The sequence below is a fragment of the Schistocerca americana genome, chromosome 7, assembly GCF_021461395.2.
Source record: "Schistocerca americana isolate TAMUIC-IGC-003095 chromosome 7, iqSchAmer2.1, whole genome shotgun sequence".
Classification (NCBI taxonomy): domain Eukaryota; kingdom Metazoa; phylum Arthropoda; class Insecta; order Orthoptera; family Acrididae; genus Schistocerca; species Schistocerca americana.
Window position 1 is genome coordinate 63856634 of NC_060125.1, and position 26940 is coordinate 63883573.

The window sequence follows — 26940 nt, forward strand, 5'->3', positions numbered from 1 at the left end:
CAGTCAACATTGTCAAAAGCTTTCTCTAAGTCTACAAATGCTAGAAGCGTAGGTTTGCCTTTCCTTAATCTTTCTTCTAAAATAAGTCGTAAGGTCAGTATTGCCTCACATGTTCCAGTGTTTCTACGGAATCCAAACTGATCTTTCCTGAGGTTGGCTTCTACTAGTTTTTCCATTCGTATGTAAGGAATTCGTGTTAGTATTTTGCAGCTGTGACTTATTACACTGATAGTTTGGTAATTTTCACATCTGTCAACACCTGCTTTCTTTGGGATTGGAATTATTATATTCTTCTTGAAGTCTGAGGGTATTTCGCCTGTTTCATACATCTTGCTCACCAGATGGTAGAGTTTTGTCAGGACTGGCTCTCCCAAGGCCGTCAGTAGTTCCAATGGAATGTTGTCTACTCCGGCGGCCTTGTTTCGACTCAGGTCTCTCAGTGCTCTGTCAAACTCTTCACGCAGTATCATATCTCCCATTTCATCTTCATCTACATCCTCTTCCATTTCCATAACATTGTCCTCAAGAACATTGCTCTTGTATAGACCCTCTACATACTCCTTCCGTCTTTCTACTTTCCCTTCTTTGCTTAGAACTGGGTTTCCATCTGAGCTCTTGATATTCATACAAGTCGTTCTCTTATCTCCAAAGGTCTCTTTAATTTTCCTGTAGGCAGTATCTATCTTACCCCTAGTGAGATGGGCCTCTACATCCTTACATTTGTCCTCTAGCCATCCCTGCTTAGCCATTTTGCACTTCCTGTCGATCTCATTTTTGAGACGTTTGTATTCCTTTTTGCCTACTTCATTTACTGCATTTTTATATTTTCTCCTGTCATCAATTAAATTCAATATTTCTTCTGTTACCCAAGGATATATAAAGATATATGATCATAATTTGTGATGGCATTTACATCATGCTTCACATCAGTGCAAAGGATCTTAGGAAATTATAAGAAAACTACATAAGCGAAGTCAACCTATTTCATGTGGATGCTATGAATTAAAATCTGGACAGTGAGTTCACACTGAACATATACAATGAGGCATTACTTTTGATGGAGGTCAATCATTAACAGAGTACTGGTACAATTGGAAATGAATATATCAAATCGATCTGCAAATGACCTTTTTGATCATAATTTGCAATGAAAAATACACTTTGATGTCAATGAATAGGACACATATCTCCAAATGAATCTTTTAATATTGGCTCCAAAACAACACAAGGCTAATTACAGAATTATGCATGCAATTAGAAGAGGATGTGGCAGATTGTATTTCCTAGTTGTGTCTGGGGACACAGACAGAACAATTCTCATTTCACTTATTTTGATGACCATATGATCATGAAAAAGAAATGTTGCACCAGAAGTTGAATTTTTTGAATTATGGCAACTCTTTTGGATGGTGGCCAGACAGCACATTCATCTCTGATTTTGCTGTTTAATGTGCAAATCACTGAGACACCAACATGCAATATCCACAAAAATTTTGGAATGGGTGTAGTAGTTCAGTCAACTCATACAGTGAGACAAATGTACTGTAGTTAAAAAAAAAAAACCTTTGGAAGCACTTCATCATACACTAAGATTTGAGATGTAATTAACAGCTCCTCAGTGGCACATTCATTTAATTGTTTGGCAATTTTTGACAAATTCTGACAGTTATCCCACATTCAGCAACCATTGATGAACTTAATGTGTGTTTGAATCTAATCATCAGTTTTATGGCAATGTGTATGGAAACTGAATTTGCAATTCAATATGCGTGTACAACAACAACAACGTAATGCATTCACTGAACATTTTGCAAAACAATTGATACATTAACAGCCAAAACTGTAATGAATCAAAATGAAGTTGTCAGTTATCCAACTGAATTCTTGAATTCACTTGATTTTCAAGGCGCCCAACCGCACATCTTAATATTGAAAATTACATAGCTATAATTCTTCTCTGAAACATATATCCATCACAACTTTGCAATGGGGAATTGGAAAATGAAATCAATGAATCCACACAATGCATCACATTGCCAACAAACTTTTGTAAAATGACAGCAACCACAGATGAACTGCTTCACAAAGTGTTGCCAAATATCTCACAGAATTACAGAAATCCTCAGTGGCTCAGTGCACGTGTTACATTAAGAGCCAAAACCAGTGATGTGAGTACCACCAATTTCTGCTTGCAAAATGAAACACCAGGTGAAGGACAACATAACAGTCCATTGGGATTCACTCGATTTTCCAGGTGTCCAACCATATATCTTAATGTTGAAAATTATGTACCTATCATTCTTCTCTGAAACATATATCCATCATGACTTTGCAATGGTACCAGGCTTTCAGTGAAAATATGATGAACAGCATTATTGAAGCTACAATTTTGAAAGAAAAATTTACAGGGGAAAATCTACTGTTGCCACACATCCAAATAGTTCTGATAGCTATGCCATTCAAATTTAAACATTTGCTATCTCCTGTGCAACTCAGGTTTGCAATGGGCATTGACAAAGCTCAGGGACAAAGACTACAAGTCTTTGGCAAATCCTGTTATCCCCTTAGAGAAAACTGTATGTGGCTTGACCACATGTCTGAAAACATTCTGATTTCTTTGGGAGCACATCAGACAGAAAAAAAGAAATGTTGTGCATCTAAAAGCACTTCAGTAAACAGAATTTAAACACTAACTTTCTTTTTTTTTTTTTTTTTGAGTGGCATGCATGCTGGGTACTCGCTAGATTTACATGTATGTTCCTTAATGAATTTTGTATCACTGTACTGTTCTGAAGTTGTTAGATGAACTTGGAATAACCCTATATCCAAATTAAGTTTTGTAAACACCACATAAATCTCTAATTGTAGAACATATTTTCATGTGTGACATCAGTTACAGTTGAGAGTGCACGTAACTGCTAATTTCATTTGTTATTCTTACAGTAATCTATTTTTAATTTTGTTGTAAGTAAGCAATATGTGATAAAGTATGAGACAGATTTGTTGGGTAGTACTTATCTTCAAGGAGTTGAGGTATATAGTATTGAAAAAGTGACACACTACCTAGCTGGCAGTTTCTTTACCAGATAGGGAAGAGGGATTTGTGTGGGAATATAAAACAGGAAGGACAGAGCTATCAGATGGCAGGATGAGAGAGACAAGGGTAGACAAAGGTGAAGGGGGAGTCTTTGGGGTGAATAGGCCAGAGACGGTGGGTAGGTAATTCCTGTGTTAACTTCAGTCCACAGGTAATGGAAGAATCAGATGTAAAGATAGCTTAGGAGGAAGAGAGAGATGATTTTTTTCTGTTGTAATTTTTTATTACATTATTTTCTCTCTTCCTCCTAATCTATTTTTACTTCACATTCTTTCCCTATCTCTGGACTGTAGCTAGCACAGGTATCACCTACCCATCATCTCTGACTTACTCTCTTCAACAACTCCTTTTCACCTTTATTGTCCTCACTACAGATGACTCCCTCTCATTCTGGGGTCTGAGTGGCTTGCCATTCCTGTTTCATAGTCACCATTATATCTCTCTCTCCTACCTGATGAAGGAACTATTAGTTCTGAAAGCTAGGTAGTGAGTCACTTTTACTATTATGTGTGTCTATCAGCCGGACTATACATCTCGTATCACTGAAGGTTTGTTTTCTTGCTGACTTTTCCTTTGACGCAGTTATGTAATGTATGATCAGTTTTCAGGTAGAGTCAATTGAGATTAAAGATACATATGAAGCAGATTCAGGAAACTATGTAGATGATATTGCCATAATAGTTTTGAAAGCTGAAATAACAATCTCAGATTTTGTGAGACCAGTTTGTGTAGATCTTGAAAGTAAATATGAGAGAGAACAGCTGTCTTCTGGGACTTTTGGCTCTGTGACTTTCAGCCCTGTAAGTATATGTTGCCAGTTTATTTTTCACATATTTCATTTCTTTTCTATTGGTTTTCATAGTAATGTATCTTTTATGCTACTACACTTAGAACTGTATAATTACTCAACTAAACTAAAATTGTGTTCAGGTATTCATTTGACCCATGGAAGTGCAGCATGCTGTTTCTTAGAAATTTATCAATTTGTTCTGGGTGTTTTGCCTTCATTTATGTTTGCAGCTCACTGTTTCAGTTCTTGGATTTCTTAATTTAACCATGACACTGAAAGTTAATTTCTTTAAAATGGTTCTCATAAATTTGAGCGTTTGATGTAAAAGAACTGTGTGTAGTCACAAATTTCTGATAAAATGCCACCAAGAATTGAAGGGTGAAACACAAAATAAAATAATAATGGAAATAACATGGTTAATTTGGTAGATACTGCAGTTCATAAATCAATTCTTCATCAGAAGAAACAGAAAACAAGAAATATGAACAAAGGGTGAAATTTAGAGGCAATGTGGGGATTGAAAAGTCACTACATATCCTACATTGGGATATATAAAATGTGTGGTCAATGTGAGAATGACTTCCTGTGTGTATTGTGCATCTTTCGTCATTTGTAGCAACTTTTACATCTGCAGTGCATATATTTGTACCTCTTCTCCTCCTTCCTTACTTACTTCGCAACTTCCATTTCAGAGCATCACCAGACTGAAGATTTTGTGAAAAAAAGGTTTTTCTTCTCTTCACCCCTTCCAGTTTGTTGTAAAGAAAGGACTGGAAACATCAGATTGGCAGCTGAAGAAGTTTTGTATTTTGCTTTTCTTGTATTATAATTTGCATGTTGTGAAAGTATGTCATTTCAAAGCAATGACATGTTGAAGAGTTATAAAAAATAAATCATTCCAGGAACAATTTGTTATAATTAAATGTCAGTTAATGATGTACTGGTGGTCCAACCATTGTTGCACAGTTCTGGAAGAGAATGTGACTCATTCTCATTCTTTACATCAGGGATGATGGTTTTGAAGTATAAGTGTTCAAATACAAATGCCCAGTTTTCAAGATCTGAGCTGTAGACTTGCTTAACCTGAATGACACTTCCTATATTTTGAGTGAACTTAGCTGCTTCAGTGAACTTAGCTGCTTCAGGTATGACAAAAACATAAATGGTTCACTGGGGTCATAAGAACAAACTTCCTTGTTCAGTTCTTCAGGAAATTTATCCAAGCCAGCCGGAGTGGCTGTGCGGTTCTAGGCACTGCAGTCTGGAGCCGAGCGACCGCTACGGTCGCAGGTTCGAATCCTGCCTCGGACATGGATGTCTGTGCTGTCCTTAGGTTAGTTAGGTTTAATTAGTTCTAAGTTCTAGATGACTGATGACCTTAGGAGTTAAGTCGCATAGTGCTCAGAGCCAAATTTATCCAGAATCAAAAAGAAGGATATCTACATCATATCTGATTCATTAGTTTCCTTAATGTGTGAATCAGATTCATTAAAGAATTTTTGTTTTTCTTATTGCTTTTCTTATCCTGAGTTTCACTTTGTTTAATTTTAGCTGTGTTATAAAGAGATTCAAACATTTACTAACTTAGATTATTGAAATCTTCCAAGAAACCAACTAAGGAACAGTACAACTTCAGAACAGCGGCCATCTCCAAGTCTACTGCTTGTTATTGCTTACTGTGACACAAAATCTTTCAAGAACTAAATCCCAAATTACAGTCATAAGAGGTGTCTCAAAACAACACAGTTTCTTCATTAATCCTCTACCTTCAGATTACATAGAAGACTTTTCACTTTCATTCCCAGTGATTGACAACAATGATCTCGCGGTTGCCTCACCATCTTTGTAGAAGCTAATGCATACTTCATCTCCAGCAAAACATCTGCTTATGAAGAGGGAGTTAACAGTCAAGTTGTGTTAACTGAGAATGTGCTTAAATGATTCTGCTGTTGGATAGAACCACTGAAAAAATTATATATTTCTTGCAAAATTTCAAATAATAAATTGCATGCTTTGCATGTTTTTAACACTTTGCTGCAGTTAAACCACCCAAATTCAGTGTGGGTGCTGAACAAAGAATATAATAAGCATAAAGAGTGAGAGCTTTAATTCTAGCTTACAAGCCAGAGTAAATACCTGATATATCTGGTGAATTGTCATAACTCTGTCCTCTACAGTTTTTTACGTCAAATCCATGTCTCTCAAGAAAGTGGAGTACTGCATTGCCAGGTCCTGGCCACTATGTCCTGGATCAGATATAAATTCAACAAATTGCTCTTCTGATGATCCCAGTTTATTGATATAATGCAAAACACAGCTTAACTGATCACAATATCAAGAGTAGTCAACAATGACAGAGTAATGGTTAGCTGCAAATGCAACGTCCAGCTTGGAAGAACACTTCTCTGCGCTGTCCTGTTGTTGATCACGTTATCTCACTAGGTACCACAGCTGTGCCCGTGGCTTTCCTTGCTGTTCCCGTGGCTGTGCGGTGGATTGGCTGCCAACAAATTTGGAGTGTAGAGACGATGAGGTACAACTTTTCTTCCTGCACACAGTCTGTATTCTGCCTGGACTGTGTACACCCTCTTCCTGCTCACACATTTGTGAATTACTTTTCTCCCCACTTGTAAAGACCACTGTATTGTCAAGTGTTAACGTCTCTCCACTTTGTCAATTATTTTTGGTTCCTACTATTGTAGGCTGTGCTGTGTCCTCATCCTGTGCCACATACACTGGTTTTAGTCTGTCTATGGATACCATCTTGACCTTGCATTCTTGCTCAATGACAAAAGTATGTGTCTTGCACTTCGAGACTCTTTATGGTCCCACATATGGCAGGCACAATGGTGGTTTGACTGCATATACATGTAACTACACATGTGAACATTGCTGAGGATCTTTATGGATAAATACAGGTTTTGTGCTATGACACAGAGGAGCCTCTGGGCGAAGTTTTTGCATCGAACTTTGTAATTTTTGTGAGACATCTTGTAGCATGCTAGCTGAAGGTATCATTGTATTTTGTAGCTCTTTAGTGCTAGGTCGATATGTTTTAACAGCTGTTTGTAACCCATGCAGCAGTAACACCATGTCTCCTGGGGACACATGAATACAGGTTTAAGAATTCTATGGAGTCTTCCTACCATGCCATTGATGACAGGATAATAGTTTGTACTCTGCAAATGGGAAATTCCACTTAATCTCGTAAGCTCTGTAAAAATTACGCACTCAAACTGATGTCCCTGGTTGGTTGTCACCATGGTTGGGACTCCAGATCTGGCAATCCATACAATGAAAATTTTCCTAGCCACTGTCTCTGTTGAGATGTCTGTAATTGGTACAGCTTTTGGCCAGCATGTAGAGAGGTCAATCATCGTAAGTAGGTACCTATATCCTTCCGACAAGGGTAATGTTTCCATGATGCCTACATGTATATGAGTAAATCTTGTAACTGAAGTACTGATATTGCCAATGGGTGCAAAAACATGCCATCTGACCTTACATTGTTGACACTGTAAACATTCTCTTATCAGTTGTCAACAATTCTTGTCTGTGTTCAGCCATGTAAAACATTGAGTAACTGTGCAAGCCAATGCACGAATTCCTGGATATGAAAGATCGTGAACCATGACAAGTGTAGTCTCACAGTCTTTTTCAGGAATGTAGGGGTGAACCTGACCGTGAACTGTGTATCACCACAATGTTGTTTGCATGGCCAATACATAAATTTCTTTCAATTCATAACTTGAATTTTTGTCTTCCTTTAATCCCTGCAGTTCTTCATTCACTTGTTGTGCAGATGCAATAGCTGGCCATGAAATTCCTTTAATCACTGTACACGCTCTTGATAGACAGTCAGCCACAGTGTTGATAACCACTGATGTCACGTATGTTTGTTGTAAATCGTCCTTTGAATTCCAAATGTCTGATGTTATGTGGGGAACACTCTTGCTGGATCCTCTCAAAGGCGTTGACTAGTGGGCAGTGGTCTGTATAAATAGAGAAGAGTCTTTCCTCTAAATCTGTACAGAAATATTTTACTGCTTTGTACATTGCCAGTAACTCCCTGTCGACAGCCAACCACAGAGTTTGACCTGGCGTATTGTCATCTGCTGTGAACACAGCACCTGATGTTTACCATTGGTATATTTCCCTGATAGCACTGCATAAGGGGCTCTTGAATCTCAGTGACATGTGGTAAGTGACGTATGTAAAAATTTATGAATCCCAGGAAATGATGTATCTTGGTATGTTCCTGGTTGGCACATATTTACTATTGCTTGTACACCCTTTGGGAGGGGTCTTACATCTTCTGCTGTTACCTTGTACCCCAGGAATTTCATCTTCCTTTCTCGTAATGTACATTTATCAGAATTTAAAAGGACATCAAACTACTGTTAACAATCAAACAATTGTTGTAAATCTCTCTTGTGATCTTCCTAGACTCATTAACATACCAAAATATCATCAATATAGGCAAAACAAAAATTTAATCTATGTAAGACCTCATCTATGAAATTCTGCCATGTTTGCACAGTGTTCCATAACCCAAATGGCATAAATTGAAATTCAAATAGCCCAAAAAGTGTTATAACTGCTGTTTTTAGAATATTGCTGGGAGCCATCAGGATCTGGGTTTACACTTTATCACAATCTATGGCACTGAATATTATTGCCCCCTGTAATAAACCCATAAAGTCCAGAATTTTTCAGATTGCATAATGGTCTGGCACTGTCCTAGCATTACGCGCCATGATATCACCACAAGATTTATAGGTACAATCTTTCTTACTCACTAGATGTGATGCCAAGGGGCTTTCTGAACAATATACAATCCCTGTGTCTAACCATCTATTGAAGTGCTATATAGCTGCTGCGTGCTTCTCTGGTGCTAGGTGGTGGGCCAGGGCATAGACCAGCAGACGTAGTACATTTCTGATGTTGTAGTCATTGAATGCTCACTCTGCTTCCATCGTGTCATCAGATTGACTAATTCCAGGTAGTCATGCATTATCTGATGAAATGGGTAGTCGTCCTTAGTTGTATTTGAAGTATCACCAGTTTGATGGCAGGAATCTAGTGTGAGAAATCACTAATAACTAGTTGTTGTTTATGTATATAAATTAGTAACTCAAAATATTTTAGGAATTCTGGGATGGGATGGTAACTGCAACCACATCGAAATTCCGTGTTCCCTAGACTTAGTGTCACTGACGTTTGAGTTGTTCCAAATGCCCATATCATTGTGTCATCTGCTGCATTCAGTGAAAACATTTGCTTGGGTTGCATCATTGCAATGCACTGTTGTGGCAGAATGCTAATATCTGATCCGCTGTTGACAAGATGTTCTTTGCCATTCAAATTGTCCTTGACAAAAATCTTTGGTATTGCTAATTTGTTGATTAGCACTTCATGCCACAGTCATGTTGTATTGCTCCTGTCTCTCATTGAAGTATGTGAAGCAATAAAATCATTGCTGGCAGTTGATAATACACCTTATTCGCCATTCTCAGCGTTTGGGTACATGCATGGTTGTTCTTACTTCTTAGCCCGTAAACCGAACTTGCTGTAATACCTGCAGCACACTACCAAATTTTCCCTTCTTGAACGTGCCCTGTGTTCATACTTTTCAGAAAATGATGTCTCCCTGGGACACTGACTTCTTCCAATATCATAAAGCAGTGCTGTAGATCACTCAAGGCTCCACAGAGTTTGTTGTCTTCTCCTTTTTTAGTCTCTGTGTGTGCAGCTACCATATTTGTCTCTTCTGTGTCATCCTCCTGGGGTCTACCCTTCAATTCTCCCCTTAACTGTGGCACATTTCTGTGATGTTGTAGTTACTAGTGAGAATTGGGAGACTGCATCCATTTTTTTCTGTCAATTATGATAGTGACAAGTTATCATTGGTTGCCAGTTCTAATCTGACACCACAGTGGACACCACAGATGTCAATAATTATCCGCCAGTATCCTTGCTTGAAGCATTTTCAAAAATCTTTGAGAAAGTAATTTACTCAAGAGTGGTTAGCCATCTCAACAGTAATGGGGTACTTAGTAAATCACAGTTCGGATTTCAAAAATGCTGTTCCACTGCGACAACAATATACAATTCCACTGTCTACATAATGGAGTCTCTAAATAGTAAAATGTCACCAACAGGAATTTTCTGTGACTTGTCCAAAGCATTTGGTTGTGTGAACCATGACATTATGTTACAGAAATTACAGTTCTATGGTATAAATGGGATAGCATATGAATGGTTTAAGTTGTACTTACAGAACATGAAGCAAAACGTTTCCTTATACGGGTCAAGTGATTTAAATAAATTTACCACTTCATCTAACTGGAGTGAAATTACGTTAGGTGTTCCACAGGGTTCAATCATGAGTCCCCTTCTGTTCTTGATGGATGTGAACGACCTCCCTTCCTATCTGAAACAGGAACCAGTAAAAGAAACTCCAATTGAAAATGATACAAATAAGGTCTTTGGAAAAGTCATTAATTGGTTTTCTGCAAATGGACTTGCTCTAAAAATTGAAAAAACTCAGTACATCCAATTTTCTGCTGCAAAAAGTACAGTTCCTTCAATAAATATAACACATCAACAGAAGTCAGTAGACAGGGTAGAGCATACAAAGTTTTTGGGTGCAGACATAGATGAGAATCTTAATTGGAAAATTCATATTTTGGATCTTCTAAAGCGACTAGGTTCAGCAACTTTTGCAATCAGAATAATTGCTAATGTTGAGGATATAGAAATTAGTAAGTTAACATACTTTGCATACTTTCTCTCTCTGACGTCATACGGAATAATATTTTGGGGTAACTCAACATTTAGACAAAAAGTATTCACTGCTCAGAAGAAAGTGGCTAGAATAATGTGTGGGGTTCATAGTCGCACATCTTGTCGGCATCTTTTTAAAAGATTGGGAATTCATACAACAGCCTCACAGTACAATTTACTCACTAATGTAATTTGTTCTCAACAACATGGACCAGTTTAAAAACAACAGTGACATCCATGATTATAATACCCAGAAAACGAAAGACTTACACTACCCTTTACTCAACCTATCTTTGGCACAAAAAGGGGTAAAATATGCTGCTATAAAATTTTTAGACAAATTACCAGATGAAATAAAATGTCTGACAGACAGCAGTAATAGTTTCAAAAATAAATTGAAATCATATCTCCTTGACGACTCCTTCTATATCACAGATGAATTCTTGAATCAGAATAAATAAATCTATAAATATAGTATATGAATTTTGTGCCCTTTAAAGGAATGGGGTAAATAATAGAAATATTAATCCTTAACCCTGTATTGTAATATATATATACATATAAAAATCTTGTTTCATATGTGCATTTCTTGTGCACTTGACATGTTCCATATCATAATGGCTACCGTACCATGCAATTGATCAGTGGAACACGCAGCCAACTAACTAACTAACTAACTTTGTTGGAAGACGGTTGAGTCAAATAGTATGTAATATTTAGTCCAAAATTAGACTGTTGTGCTAAGTTACGTAAACATCACAGTAATTCTGACAGAGTTTGATCTCCGATTGATTCCTCAATTCCTTGGGCAATACTAAGCATTTTATGACTGTCTCTTTGAAGGCTCGGATGCTTGGTTCATGATGTGAACTTATGCTACCTTTGCTAGCCAGCTCTTATTCCATTTTTGATAAAATATAGCCTAGTTTGTCACTGTCACTGTTCACATTATATTGCTAAAAAATTTCTCCGCTCTTACAACCCACTCTCTTTCGTAATGTGGTCCAAAATTTCAGCAAACATAATGTCGTAGTCGTACTTCTGGTTGCCATAGTGGAATCACTTATTTGTGCTGATGACGACTGTACCCTCATATCTTCTCAGTGCTGTGCCATCATTTGTGCTTCACTGCTTTTTATTTGTAATTTGCACTGTATTCTTTTTCATTCAGGGTCACCAATGTAGTCACTCACTGTTCTCTGAAATAGGTGGTGAATTTCTCAGCCATCTCTCAACTATTGTCTCTGGACTACTGTCACTGAAATATGTCACCACGTACTTACGCAATATTTTTGAACCAGTTGCAAGAGTGATTTGTAAGCAATCTCCTTTGTTGACTGATTGCATTTCCCCAGTATTCTCGCAGTAAACCAAAGACTACCACTTGTTTTGCCCAAAACGAGCCTATGTGATCTTTCCATTTCATATCCCTACGAAGTGTTACACCAGGTACTTGTGTGAGTTGCTGATTTCATCAGTGACTGTTTGCTATTATAATCATAGGATACTACATTTTTTTGTTTTTCGAAGTGCACAAGTTTACATTTCTGAACATTCAAAGCAAGTTGGCAATCTTTGCACCTCTGTGAAATCTTATCAGGATCTGACTGAATATTTATGCAGTTTCTTTCACACAGTACTTCGTCACAGATACACTGTGATCAAAAGTATCCAGACACATCCAAAAACATAAGTTTTTCACATTACATGCACTGTGCTGCCACCTACTGCCAGGTACTCTGTATCAGCAACCTCAGTAGTCATTGGACATCATGAGAGAGCAGAATGGGCTGCTCCACAGAAATCATGGACTTTAAACATGGTCAGGTGATTGGGTATAACTTGTGTCATACATCTCTATGCAAGATTTACACACTCCTAAACATCCCTAGGTCCACTGTTTCTGATGTGATAGTGAAGTGAAAACGTGATGGGAGACATACAGTACAAAAGCGTAAAGGCCGACCTCGTCTGTTGACTGACAGAGACCGCCGACAGTTGAAGAGGGTCATAATGTGTAATAGACAGACATCTATCCAAACGATAACACAGGAATTCCAAACTGCATCAGGATCCACTGCAAGTACTATGACAGTTAGTTGGGAGGTGAGAAAACTTGGATTTCATGGTCAAGCGGCTGCTCATAAGCCACACATCACACCGGTAAATGCCAAATGACGCATCGCTTGGTGTAAGGAGCATAAACATTGGACGATTCAACAGTGGAAAAACATTGTGTGGAGTGACGAGTCATGGTACACAATGTGGTGATCCGATGGCAAGGTGTGGGTATGGCGAATCCCTGGTGAACGTCATTTGCCAATGTGTGTAGTGCCAGCAGTAAAATTTGAAGGCGGTGGCATTATGGTGTGGTTGTGTGTTTCATGGAGGGGGCTTGCACCCCATGTTGTTTTTCATGACATCATCACGGCACAGACCTACATTGATGTTTTAAGCACCTTTTTGCTTCTCACTGTTGAAGAGCAATTTGGGGATGGCGATTGTATCTTTCAACATGATTGAGCACCTGTTCATAGTGCACAGCCTGTGATCGAGTGGTTACATGACAATAACATCCCTATAATGGACTGGGCTGCACAGAGGCCTGACCTGAATCCTTTAGTACACGTCTGGGATGTTTTGGAATGCCGACTTCGTGCCAGATCTCACCGGCCAACATCGATACCTCTCCACAGTGCAGCACTCCATGAAGAATTGGCTGCCATTCCCCAAGAAACCTTCGAGCACCTGATTGGACATATACCTGCAAGAGTGGAAGTTGTCATCAAAGCTAAGGGTGGGCCAACACCATATTGAATTCCAGCATTATGGATGGAGGGCACTACAAACTTTTAAGTGATTTTCAGCCAGGTGTCTGGATACTTTTGATCGCATAGTGTAATTACATCATCTGCAAAAAATCTGAGGTTGCTCTTAACATTGTATGTGAGGTCATTGGCTTTAAACATTAATAGCAATTGTCCCAACACACTTTGTCAGCTGTTGTGTCCAAGCGGTTCTAGGAGCTTCAGTCCGGAACTGCACTGCTGCTACAGTTGCAGGTTCAAATCCTGCCTCAGGCATGGATGTGTGTGATGTCCTTAGATTAGTTAGGTTTAAGTAGTTCTCAGTCTAGGGGACTGATGATCTCAGATGTTAAGTCCCATAGTGCTCAGAGCCATTTGAACCATCCCAACACACTTTTCTGTGGCACACCTGCAGTTACCTCTGCATCTGATGATGACTCTCCAGCCAAGGTAACATTCTGCATGCTCCCTACCAATAAGTCACAAATTTTACTTGATACCCCATATTATTGTACTTTTTACAATAATCATTGGCGAGTTATGCAGTCAAATGATTTTTGGAAATCAAGAAATACTGCAGCTACATGACTATCTTGATTCAGAGCTGTCAGTACGTCATGTGATAAAAGTACGAGTTGGGTTTCATATGAACGATGTTTTCAGAATCCATGCTGGTTGGCATTGAGGAGGTCATTTTGTTCAATATACCTTGTTATGTTTGAGCTCAGAATATGCTTGTACAACAAATAGACGTCATGGGTATTGGATGGTAGTTTTGTGGATCACTGGGTCACTTCTCCTATATTCTTGTAGATGGGTGTGACCTATGCTTTTTTCCAAGAATTGGACACTGCTTTTTGGTTGAGGGATCTACAATAGATTATAGTTAGAAGAGGGGCTAACTCAGCCACAAATTCAGTATCGAATCTGACTGGGATTCTGTCGGCCTTAGAGCTTGTTCAATTTCAGTAATTTCAGGTGTTTCTCATCACCACTGACACTAATGCATATTTCATCCATCTTTTCAGTGGTATGAGGATTAAATTGGGGCAATTCTTCTGGGTTTTCTTTTGTAAAGGAACATTTTAAAACAGATTAAGAATTTCAGCTTTTGCTGTGCTACCTCCAACTTCATTTCCTGTCTCATTCTCTAGGGACTGGACACTAACTTTGGTGCCACTAATAGCCTTTACCTATGATCAGAATTTCCTTGGGTTTTGTGAAAGTTCATTTGACAATATTCTGCTGCGTTAGTCATTAAAGCCATCACATATTGCATTCTTGACAGCCTAATGTGTTTCATTCAATATCTCTCTAGTTGTAGCCCTGCACTTTGTTATAACTGTTATGCAGTAATTTGTTTCTTTAGAAGTTTCTTTACAGTGGCTGTATACCATGGATGTTCCCTCCCATTATGAACTGTTCTGCTGGGTACATATCTATCCAGTGCATGGTCAACTATTCTTTTAAACTTGATCCATAGTCCGTCTACTGGTCCTGCCCTGTGCTGAAAATTTCCAGTTCCTCATTGAGATGTGACACTGCTGATGTTTATTACTTTGCTGAGTATGTATATCTTTCTGCTTATTTTAGCTGTCCTTTGTAATTTTGTAATTATTGTTGCCACCACTGTATAATGGTCACTGATAACACTTTTGATGTGAACATTCTCAGAGAGGTTGGTTGGCTGGTTGTATGCTTAAAGTGACCAAACTGCTATGTCATCAGTCCCTTTTTCTGTGCACAGGCAGGTATAAATGACCATAGATCAGAGATAACCTACAGCACAAAACCCCAGGGAAGGAAACTTCAAAGTCTGTCGATGTCAGTGAAGATGAGGTAAGGGACAAAACGAATAAAGGGTGACAGAGGAAGAAATACAAGCAAGATACCCCATATAGTGAACAGCCAGAAACCCCTGCAAGCAGAGTGCAACGAGTGGACATACATCCCACAGCCCCTGCCTCTTACCAGAGGTGCTGTACTCAGAGACTGCCTTGGAAAGACTAGCGACACAGGTAGGGCAAGAGGAGCATAGAAAGCATAGAGAGACAATAGATGAACAAGTCTAACAGACCACAGACCATGCTAGAAGGGCAGACAGAGGGGGAAGGGGGGGGAGGGGGAGAAGAGTAAAAGGGCACACATCCCTGACAGCTGCAGTCCAGTCTGGGCAGAGGAGGCAGCACAGTGTTTTGCCAACCCCTCAACAGGCCGATGTTAAGCAGCCCTCCCCTAAAAAGAGTGGTGAAAGCCCGCTTCATGGATGAAATGTAAATCTAAGGCAGCTGTTGGTACATTGTCTCCTAACACCAGGGGTAGCAAGTCAGAGAGATTGAGTCCATCACAGGGCAGCTAGGTTGGGACAGTCTTGCAAAATGTGGACCACTGTCAAGCAGGAGCCACAATGACAATAGGGTGGATCCTCATGATTCATGATGGAGGAGATCACCATGAGACAGCCAAGTATGGCAAAGTACAGTAGAGTCCTTGTGAGAGCCTTGCATGGAGGACTTCCACAGATTTGTAGTCTCCTTTATCACCCATAGCACCCATAGTCTGTTTGGTGAAATCAGTGTGAGCCATTCCATATTCTAGATACTTAAAACTTTATGGCATAATACCAATTAGAGGTCAGTTTCAGGAATACCAATCTCAGGATTTGGTTTACTGGTAGCCAGTTTGGCCAGGCTATCAGCAAGTTCATTCCCTGTGATCCTGATGTGGCCCAGGATCCTGACAAAGGCCACTGAGTGTCCATACCATTCAAGGGCATACAGGGAATCCTGGATAGCACTGACCATTCATTGGAAGAATCCTAAGGAAATGCAATCCGAAAACAAAGGAAGTAGGTTACAGTATGCTTGTTCGCCCACTGCTTGAATACTGCTCAGCAGTGTGGGATCCGTACCAGATAGGGTTGATAGAAGAGATAGAGAAGATCCAGGATCATTTAGTAATTGCGAAAGCGTTACGGAGATGATAGATAAATTCCAGTGGAAGACTCTGCAGGAGAGACGCTCAGTAGCTCGGTACGGGCCTTTGTTAAAGTTTCGAGAACATACCTTCACCGAAGAGTCAAGAAGTATATTGCTCCCTCCTATGTATATCTCGCGAAGAGGCCATGAGGATAAAATCAGAGAGATTAGAGCCCACACAGATGCATACCGACAATCCTTCTTTCCACGAACAATACGAGACTGGAATAGAAGGGAGAACCGATAGAGGTACTCAGGGTACCCTCTGCCACACACCGTCAGGTGGCTTGTGGAGTATGGATGTAGATGTAGATGTAGATGTAGACCAAGGGGTGGCAAGGGTAGCACTGGTCAAGTCCATGCAAACTGCTCAAGGAGTCACTGCAGATGAGAAACCCCCCCACCACCACCAGTGCAGGAATGGATATGCTCAAGAGCATGATAGATGGTTACCAACTCTGCAGTGAAAACACTATAGCCATCTGCTAATGAAAGCAGTTCTGTATGTCCTGCTTGACTATAAGCAAAGCCCAAATAGTCAGCAACCATTGAATCATCAATGTAGATGACTTCTGAGCCCTGGGATGCATCAAGGATGGAGAAAAATTGGCAGCAGAGGGCCTCAGGATGAACTGAGTCTCTTGGACTTTGTGATGGGTCAATAAAAAGCTGTGGTCAAGGGATCCACCACAGAGGTGTAAGGAAAAGGTTCCAGAAGAGAGTTGGAAGAGGAAACAACTGAAGCTAAAACAGAATAAACCAGATGGGGATTGTGATCATAATCCCTAATTGGTGCTGCCATTGCAGGAGATGGATTACTGTGTTTGTAAAGGGGAGATGGTTGTTCAGATGCTTAGGAGAGCTGCAAATGTGGCTAGCATAACTGACAAACTGTTGTTGGCATCCAATCCACAATGGAGGGATCCAAGTCTCCATAAGTAAGCTGTTTGCAGGGGTAGTTTGAAGGGGACCTGTAACAAGTTGAACCCTACAGTAGTGTACCAAATCCAGTATCTGTAATGCTGAGGATGATGCCGAACAATGTGCCAGACTCCCATAATTGAGGCAGGGTTGAATCATAGCATTGTAAAGCTGCGGAAGAGTAGTGCAAAATGTTACTCAGGCAGCGAAGTGGATTAGGGTGCAGCCATAACTTTCACTTATGCTGGCAAAGACGAGGAATCCACATCAATCGAGAATCAAAGATCAGTCCTAAAAAGTGATAAGTCTCCACCACACTGAGTAGTTGGTAGCCGAGATAAAGTTCTGGTTAAGGGTGAATGGTACGATGTTGACAGAAGTTCATGACTTGAGTATTGGCAGCAAGAAATCGAGAGCCATGGGTGAGCAGTCATGCCTGTGACTTTCGTATGGTGCCTTGCAGTTGATGTTCAGTGATACCCATACTAAAGGAATAATAGTAGAGTCAAAAGTCATCAACATACAAGGAGAGAAATACTGAAGACCCACAGCTGCTGCTAGACCATTGATGGCTACTAGAAAGAGAGTACAGGGCCCTATGGTACCCTATTCTCTTGGATATGGGGGTACTGTGCAAAGCACCAACTCAAACCTGGAACATATGGTGCAACAGGACATTCTGGACGAAAATTGGGAGTGGACCCTGGAGACACCACTCATGTAATATAGCAAGGATGCCGTGTACCATGTGGTGTCATAAACCTTTCTCAGGTTGAAGAAGACAGCCATGAGGTGTTGTCATTGGGCAAAATCTGTTCAGCTGGTATGCTTCAGGTAAACCAGATTATCAGGAGTGGAATGACCATGGCAAAAAACGTCCTAGGATGGATGCAGAAGATAACGAGATTCAAGGAAACAACACAGGTGCTGGCTCATTGTCCATTCCAGCAACTTACATAGGACATTGTTGAGACATATTGGGTGATAACTGTCCATCTCTAGAAGGTGCTTACTTGGTTTCTGTACTGGGACAATGATTCTTTCTCACCTTTGTGATGGAAACTTGCCCTTGGTCCACATGCAATTAAAGATGGAAGGGATATGTGCTGACAGTCCTCTGGTATGTGATTCATCATTTGGTTGCGGATGTGGTCTGGCCCGAGGGCTGTATTAGGACAGTGGGCAAGGATGCTGACGAATTCCCACTCACTGAATGGAGCATTATATGGCTCCAGGTGGTGTGTAGTGAAAAATAATTGCTTTCACCCCACTGACTGTTTGAGGACACAAAAGGCATGCTACGTTCAGAGTGCTAGCCACTATTTTTTCCATAGAGGGAGCCTCCCATATGTTAGTACCAGACAGCATACATCAGACAGCATACTTGACTACTACCTCTTTCCTCCTGGCATCAAACTGAGAAGTGGAGCAGTTGGGCAGAACCTTCAAGGCACAAATGAGGAAGGCACTGGCATTAGTGCTTGCTGATAAGGCCTTAATAGCATTCCTCCTACCAGTTCACCTACCAGTGCACCCAAATGAACAAACAAAGCCCAGCTGAGGTACTGCATGGGCATAGGCTGCACACACTCATGTATCTCCCATCTCTGGTAATTTCTCACCTTACATGCCTGGTAAAATTGGGAGAGATTTAGATTTGTCACAAGATTCAGACATAGATATTGAGAGGAACTAACTAGTGTAGGCCATCCAGAGTAGTATGGTTTCACAGTCACACCATGGGCTGCATGGGCGCTGCATCTGTTAGCAAGACTCTTTTAGTAGTGTGACTAATGAGGAAAATGTGCCTGCTTCCCTAGGCTAGTTGTGCTGATGTATCAGAAACTTCCTGGTCACTGATCTTGCTATTTGCACACAGTGAGATGCTGGTTCTTGATTATTTATCTCAGCTTTCTATTCAGGTTTTGTTTGTACAATCGTGACAAATCTTGACCTCACATTTGAATTCCTCTTGTTTTGTCCTTTTGGATTTGTGTATGGTTACCTATCACCCAAAAGGTCTTTTCAGCCTTGTATTGTTTTCAAGAGAAACTGCTAGTGACAGCCCCCAACATGGATAATCCATCACTTAAACCTTAGGTTAACAACAGAGAAGATATTTGATCATTTGGTCTCAGAGTTCAGCAGACTGGTAGAACTCAGGAGTAGTTCTGATGAAAGTTATAAAGTTACAGTTATCCACACTGGTTTTAGCTTACATACAGTATGAAATTATAATCTGCATTTATTTTATGAATGACATGCTAAGAGTGTCACTGGAACCGTGTCAGTCTGTCCCACAGACTGATAACAAGAAAAGGCAAGGGAACTGATTTTTTAGTATAGAAAGTGGTATGGGAGTGGTGTTCACAAACCTCCATGTGGGCTCCCATGCACCTGCACGGTTTGTGGTGACATGGGGCGCAGCTCTGAGCATAATGCACATCCACCAAGATTGCATCCCAAGTGCTAAGTATGCAGAAAAGCAAATGCAACACACATCTTCCAGACAACCTATCCAGCTAAAGTAGTGGGAAAAAAATCATAAAGTACAGGAACAGCCCACACTTATCATTGACAGGGGAAATATACATGGGATCCATAATTACCTTCACAACATTGATGCGTGAACAAGGACAAGGAAACAACATCTGAGACCCAATATCCCATGTGCAGACAAGCTTGCAAGAATCAAGTCAGTGACTAAGATAATAAGGTCCAGAGATATGTTCATGTGGTGGACACCATTATTTGAACGCAATAAACTACTATCACTAAACTAGTTAATATGTCTGGCTATGGAGTGAAAATGTTCCACAAGTGGGGATTGCAAGAATGGAGCCACAGTTACACCTGCTCAAGGAACATAACACAGAGGAGGGAAAAACAAGTGTTGTGAAAGACAACAGTTTTGCGAATGATCACAGCTTGTGACCTCCCCTCAAATTCTTGGCTGGAATTTGCATATGTCAAAATACCTAACATGAGTTCAGTACTACAGACACTGTGTTTCTGCCCAAGACAATGAGAGATGTCTATTTCTTCATGTGCGGGCTTCATTTGACAAGTGAGCAAAACTGAACTGTGGTATTCTATACATGACAAAACAGTATTGTAGTATAATGCAAATTACCTAAACCCATATTATAGTATCTGATATGTGGCCTAATCCATTACAAGATTCATATGAACAGGGACAGAGAGTATTTCAGGTAACGTTTGTCAAATATCTGAGTGATGCTGGCTGTACTGAGCAGCCATTGAGAATGACTAAATCAAAAATGCATAAGATCACGTCAGATCCTTAGGATAAGGAACAATAAAGGAATTACAGTGTACACACAGGTCTAGCAGGGCCACAAGTAAGTAGGATGGGGAGAGGGACACCAAGATCACCGAGAAAAATTTGGTCCTGCGAAACAGAGAAAAATTGAATCATTGCCTTTCAGCAATGGAGCAAAACTTCAGTAAGCATGAAAGTTACCACTCTTGCAGTCCAATTTAGTTGGACGATATGTAATAAAATGCATTTAGAGGCATGTATCAAAGTTATACATACTCTTGTGACAATCAATGTAAACAGAATCAACCCAGCGACTAAGATAATAAGATCCAATGATATATTCATTTGGTGGACACCAACATATTCAAATATGAGAAATTACTACCACTGAAGTAATTGAGATGTCTGTATATGACACAGTATTGAATCCTGGTAGAGAAGCCAGCTTTTTTACCACAGTAATTGCTGGAATAAACTAGCATCTGCACCCCAACTATCCACAATGGGAGTTATGATTGTGTTAGTGGTGTAGATCAAATACCTAATGTGAATTTTAGCATTGAGCTACAAACTTAAATCAGTGGCTTTCAGTTATCTAACACCTGATGGCTAAAGTACCCAACAGAGAGGCTTATTCATATATTTATTAATTAATGAGAACGTGGGCAATGTGCAAATAGAAACAAAAGAAAATGCAAATACCAGTACTAAAGTTGAGGTACATTACTCTAGTTCTAGTTTTATTATTGACACTGTTCTTTTTCTGCAGTTTTTTGTGTGCTATCTTTCCACTGTTCATTGCACAGTTTACACACACAGTCTTTGTTTGGTCGGTGGAATCTCTTGTTTTGCCAGAACTTGTGGTGGAATCCATGTGTTTCATATTGTGCCAGAACTTGTGGTGGAATCCATGTGTTTCATATTGTGGTATTGTGCCAGAGTTCATAGTTTGCTTGTTTCCATTCTTCTGTCATTATGGGGTTATTTGAGTAGATGTTCCAGATAGAGTTGTGTTTTCTATGAGTATTGTGTGTGTGTTTATTTAGGTCTTGGTGTTTGGCAGGAGCATCTGCATTGTGATGTCTTCTATGAAGAAAGTTTCTTTCATTAAGACTTAAGCCAATCTTGAAGGTGCTTTCTTCCTGACACCCAGGATTCATTTCATATACTGGGCTCTGACTTCCTCTAGAGTTACTAAATCACTGACTTTTAGTTTGTCCTACATTACATGGATCCCGTAAGTTGTTGTTGGTGCTATGGCCAATTTAAATAACATTATCACTGTTTTTATTGAGAGTTTTTGAGACTGTCAGATGTTGTAAATTGCTTTTATTGCTGCTATTGCTCTTTCTTTCGCATGCGTGTTGAATGATGTCAGTATGGATTGCAGAGTGACCCTGAGATATTTTTACTTTGGTGCTACTCCCAGTGGTTTGTGTGGAAGGCCCAGCACGTGTTTTGTAACAATATTTTGAAAAGGAAAGTTGCTACTCACCATATAACGGAGATGCTGAGTCACAGAAGGCACAACAAAAAGACTGTCTCGGATATAGCTTTCAGCCAGCAAGGCCTTTGTCAAAATTTGACAACAAACACACACACACACACACACACACACACACAGACACACACACACACACACACACATACACATACACACACACACCCACACACACACACACACACACAAATGCAACTCTCACACTCATGTCTGCAGTCTGAGACCTCAGATGCCTGAGGCTGTGGTCATGTGCAGTCATTTTAAAGGCCTTTTATGGCTCTTTGTGTGTGTAATTCTTCACATTCTATGCTATCTTCAATTCCTTCTATTTTACTTGACGGGAGAGAGAGGGGTGAAGAGAGTGGGGGAGGGGGGGTGTTTCCCCTCCTTGTATGTGTTACATGTTATTGTTTTGAGTTGTTACAAGTGTTATTGCTGCCTTATTTCAGTTAAGACTCTGGTTTACTTTCTTGTCTTTTGTTACATTTAACTTCTCTGATATAAAAATATTTCTTAATTGCTTGTCCCTTTTTACGTTTTCTGTGTCATCTTTTTCAATGATGGAGTTTTTGTGTCATGTAGGTGTCATCTGCATTAGGTCAGGCACTTGAGTAAATGATGTCAATTGATGCCAGCAGTTGGTAGTTTGTCTCTGTGTAATAGGTATCACTACTTCTCCTGTTGGTAGATGTTCACTGTGCCCTGTTTGTTTCACAAAAAAAAAAAAAAAAAAAAAAAAAAAAAAAAACAAAAAAAAAAAAAAAAAACTGGGGTAGAGGATTTTGGCAATTACATATCACTTAATTATTAGGAATTGGAATACAAAATGACACTGACATGGAATAAATTGACACTAGGACACAGAAGAACACACCTTAGAGATTCGTGGTGGATATTGGAAGCTAAGCCTGCATTAATCAACTGTGAGAAAACAGGCTACCTGGCAAAACCTAATGGAAGAATATTACTTTCTGGCAGCATGACTTACTTGATGTTGGTATGCTTACACAAGGCAACATTCTCATGATAAAACGTGTTAAAAGAAAATTATTAACTTGACAGAACAATAAGCATATGACAGGTTATAGCATGTTGGCCAGGGATAGCAACTGTTAAGAATCACACATCAGACTCTAAAGCTCAAAACAGCAAATTGGCATATGTAAAAAGTTCTCAGATGAATGAAGGAGTTGCTAATGACACACACAGAGTGTCAAGCAGGATATTACAGCACATTTTGCCTCTTTTTTCTTCTACAGAAAGTATGGCACCAACAGCTACTGCAGAATGGTTAAATTACATTGAACTTCTGTCTCAGATTAGCAAAGGAAGAATGGAACAGGAACCTACTAGCTCCAGTTGCCATGGATGAGGTTTATGATTGACTCTGAAAGGCAGAAGGTGCAAATCAGCTGGTCCTGACCGTTTGCTGGTGTAATGTTATAGCACTCATGTACTAGGGAACACACTAAGAAAAGGACTGCAGTGAGGTTGTACAAGGTATAGTAATTCTGGTGGAATTCACTGATGCTATAATGGTGCTAATCCCAATCAAGATCACTTTATCCATGGAAAGTGCAGGCAAATTTGTATATTGCATTTCTAGATTTTTTAAAAAAGAAGTATGACAGAATAAATTTGACTACTTTGAAAGAATCAAGGATAAAACATGGTTTGATAGTAAAATCATCAAAATTACCAATTTATGATTACTGATAATCATTCAGAGCAGATACAGTCACAGGATTATCCTTAGTTTGCTTTTCTCTGTGCAATAGCGATGGAACCTTTTTTCTGAAAATTACAGACCACATCTATGTGATGAAGGTTGCAGCAAATGTATTTACAAATGGCCTCAGTTTAATTTAAATTATTAGCAACAATTTTGTATCAATCTGGGACTCAGTTCACTGCATCAGGGGGGAGCCGAACACGATCATCATGGTCAATCCTGTACACATCCCATAAGTCAATTAGCAGGTGTTGCTGAAGGTAGTGAAAGTGACATTAAGGAGCCAAAACTTTTGAAGCCTAGGCGTAATACAAATGACTTTTTACAGCAATGCTTACATATTATCCGACCTCAGTCATGTAGCTGCAGTCCTACCTACATGTGAAAAATATGATAAACAAGTACTTTCTGTAGCAGCATGGTGTGACTGGAGGTACAGTTTGTTCACATTGCCTTTCTCGACACATACACCCCATGCATCAGCAGCATGATTGTGACTGAGAAATCTATACCAGCACTGGCTGAAAATATTCTTAAAATATACAAGCAAGATACTCAGGGAAGGTGGAAGAAGTATCACAGAAAATATTTTCAAAATGTTTTGATGCTTATATATAAGGCAATTGATTCACATCAATCTAGAATGCAAAATTAACAAATAGATATAATTGCATCTACTATATAGAAAAAAACTGCATAGGAGAGGACACATTAGACCAGTCCTAAGCAACAGTTTATGAACAATTAATGCAACATGCTTTTAAGAATCCAAACTGCTCACAAGATTGGAGAAATGACCAGGCGAGGTATAAGAGCTATGCGGCTAGACATCATCATGAACTATTGCTGAGAAACATAAAATCGAACTGACCCCCTCAGATTTATGTGAAGTGTGTAGTGTTGGAGTTAAAGTGGCACACATACATCTTTGCAAGAAAGTGATTACCATTTGACATTGGCTGAGGAAAAAGTATATCATACTAGAACTGCATAAATATAATAAGTGTCAACCAAGTTTTACTACCAGATTGGAAATTTTCCTATGACACTAAACACAATGCCTTTGCCTTGCATATTGGTCACTGGACTTTTTGTATTACCAGACACAAAAGAACTGATATACAAAATTTCATTGACTATTTGTTACTACAAAGCTTGGAATCTTAAACCTCTCAATTTTTATCCAGATATGGACCTATGCTACAGAATTAGGTGTGTATAATTGTTAAGACAGGTGAAGAACAGAAAATTATGATGAAAAGTATGCACTGAAGTTAGTAACAGTCACCAGATGAAACAAACCAAGTGTGAAAATCATGTGAAGTAATAAAGAAATAGATTTAAAATGCAGAGAATAAATATGTGAATGGACCAGAGATGTATTTTTTTTAATTTTATTAATATTGTTATATTAAGTGTAACAGAAGAAGATGACATATTTTGCACCAGATGTCTAATTTTATTATTTATATAATCTAATTAACAAAAACTGAACAAATCAATCTATCTAAAAAGATCTTAAAGATCATTCATATTATTAATGCAAATATCACATGTTCATTTTTTTGTAGTACACATGAAATTCTTCTCTTAGGCAAAAATTTAACTCTTGTAATTGTTGCAATTCTGTTAATTTCTCTAATTTACATCTGAAAGATGTCAGTTTAAGTATTAACATAGCATAAAGAAAATGTTTTGCAAGAACTATAAACAATGTGTTTTTTAATATATTTTTATATGATTTACTTTGATCAGAAATGCCAGAATAGTTCTCATGAAAGGGGCGTAACCACTTTTCTGACTTTTCATATTTCAATTTGATTTTTGGGCCCATCTCTAAATTTGTCATCACTGATGCGGTGTGATACCTCAATATTCTTTCTCTTCTTCATAATCTTAAAGGTACAGTATTTTATTCAATAGGATGACTGAAAACATCCCTGCAGTCATTGGAATTGCAATTCAGGTGCATCATAACTAGGCCTGTGTTAAGCAGTCAAGTTTCATACATTCATGTGTTCTCTTAAGTTTAAAGAGTAAATTTATTGCCTGAAATGTTGACAGATAGTTTTAAGATTTCATCTTCAGTTTTGGTGCTTTTTCCAACACTGCATACTGTACAGGAAAGCTTCTTTGTCTATAATCAGTTTTTTTAATTTATACTTGAAATCATGATACAGATGTAATAAAATGTCTCATCTGTGATTTTAAGACTGCTCGCTTGGGTTCCACTGAAAGGCCAGCATCAAATGATGTCATACTAACAACCAGATTGCCATTTGTTGAGTTTGGTCAGTGTTATGAACTGTTTCCTGCCCCTTTCAGAACTTTCTTTACTTCTGACAAGTTCTGTGCAGGATCTACAAATGGTGAGTAAGCACTGTTTCATAAATAGAATGATTATCAGTCTGCATCTAAAGTAAACTATCACCTCACCTTTTTCTTTATAAACACTATCTTTCCAGGTTCTGAAGTTTGCCTGGGTGATGCTGTTGGGGGCTTGTTGTTTGAGCGGGAGGTAACAGCCACAACAAAACAGTGGTTCATTCAAGGAATAGCAAGCTTAAGTCTACCATCAAGAGGAGGACAAATGTGTTCAAGATACCCTGTTCTTTTCACAAAAGTGAATGATCATCTGGATTGGTTACAGACCTACTATGACAAATATTAAAGAGACAGTGATGTTGTAACAAATATGCCATAATTATATGTGGAAGTAGTTTTCAAATTCGTGATTCCACTTGCTGTAAATAAGCTTATGATTTTGTTTTATCATGGGGCACTGTTAAACTGTAATGAAGTTTCTTTCTGGAGAAGTCAATATATTTTTCTAGAAAGAATTTTTGGATTTTATTTTAAGTTAAAAAAGAAACCTTAAAACTGTGACTATGTCCGCCACAATAGCTGAATGGACGGTGTGCCGGTTTGTTGTGCTGGGGGGCCCGGGTTCGATTTCTGGCTGAGTTGGAGATTTTCTCTGCTCGGGGATTGGGTGTTTGTGTCATCATCATCATCCCCATTTCATCCTCATCGACACTCAAGTTG

General features: G+C 39.1%; 1 protein-coding gene across 1 annotated transcript; it reads left to right on the forward strand.

Moving 5' to 3' along the window:
* Nucleotides 1-1390: 1390 nt before the first annotated feature.
* LOC124622702 (phenoloxidase-activating factor 3-like) lies at nt 1391-26566 on the forward strand. Its single transcript, XM_047148491.1, has 4 exons — nt 1391-1528; nt 3706-3897; nt 26108-26264; nt 26361-26566. Exons 1-4 carry the CDS (start codon nt 1391-1393, stop codon nt 26564-26566), a joined length of 693 nt encoding a protein of 230 aa, XP_047004447.1.
* Nucleotides 26567-26940: the final 374 nt, after the last annotated feature.

Coding starts and splice junctions, on each gene's coding strand:
- LOC124622702 (XM_047148491.1), top strand. CDS start 1,391: ATGGCAACTCTTTTGGATGGTGGCCAGACAGCACATTCATCTCTGATT. Junction 3,898..26,107: donor GCTCTGTGACTTTCAGCCCT/GTAAGTATATGT, acceptor TGTGATTTTAAG/ACTGCTCGCTTGGGTTCCAC. Junction 26,265..26,360: donor CTGTGCAGGATCTACAAATG/GTGAGTAAGCAC, acceptor CTATCTTTCCAG/GTTCTGAAGTTTGCCTGGGT.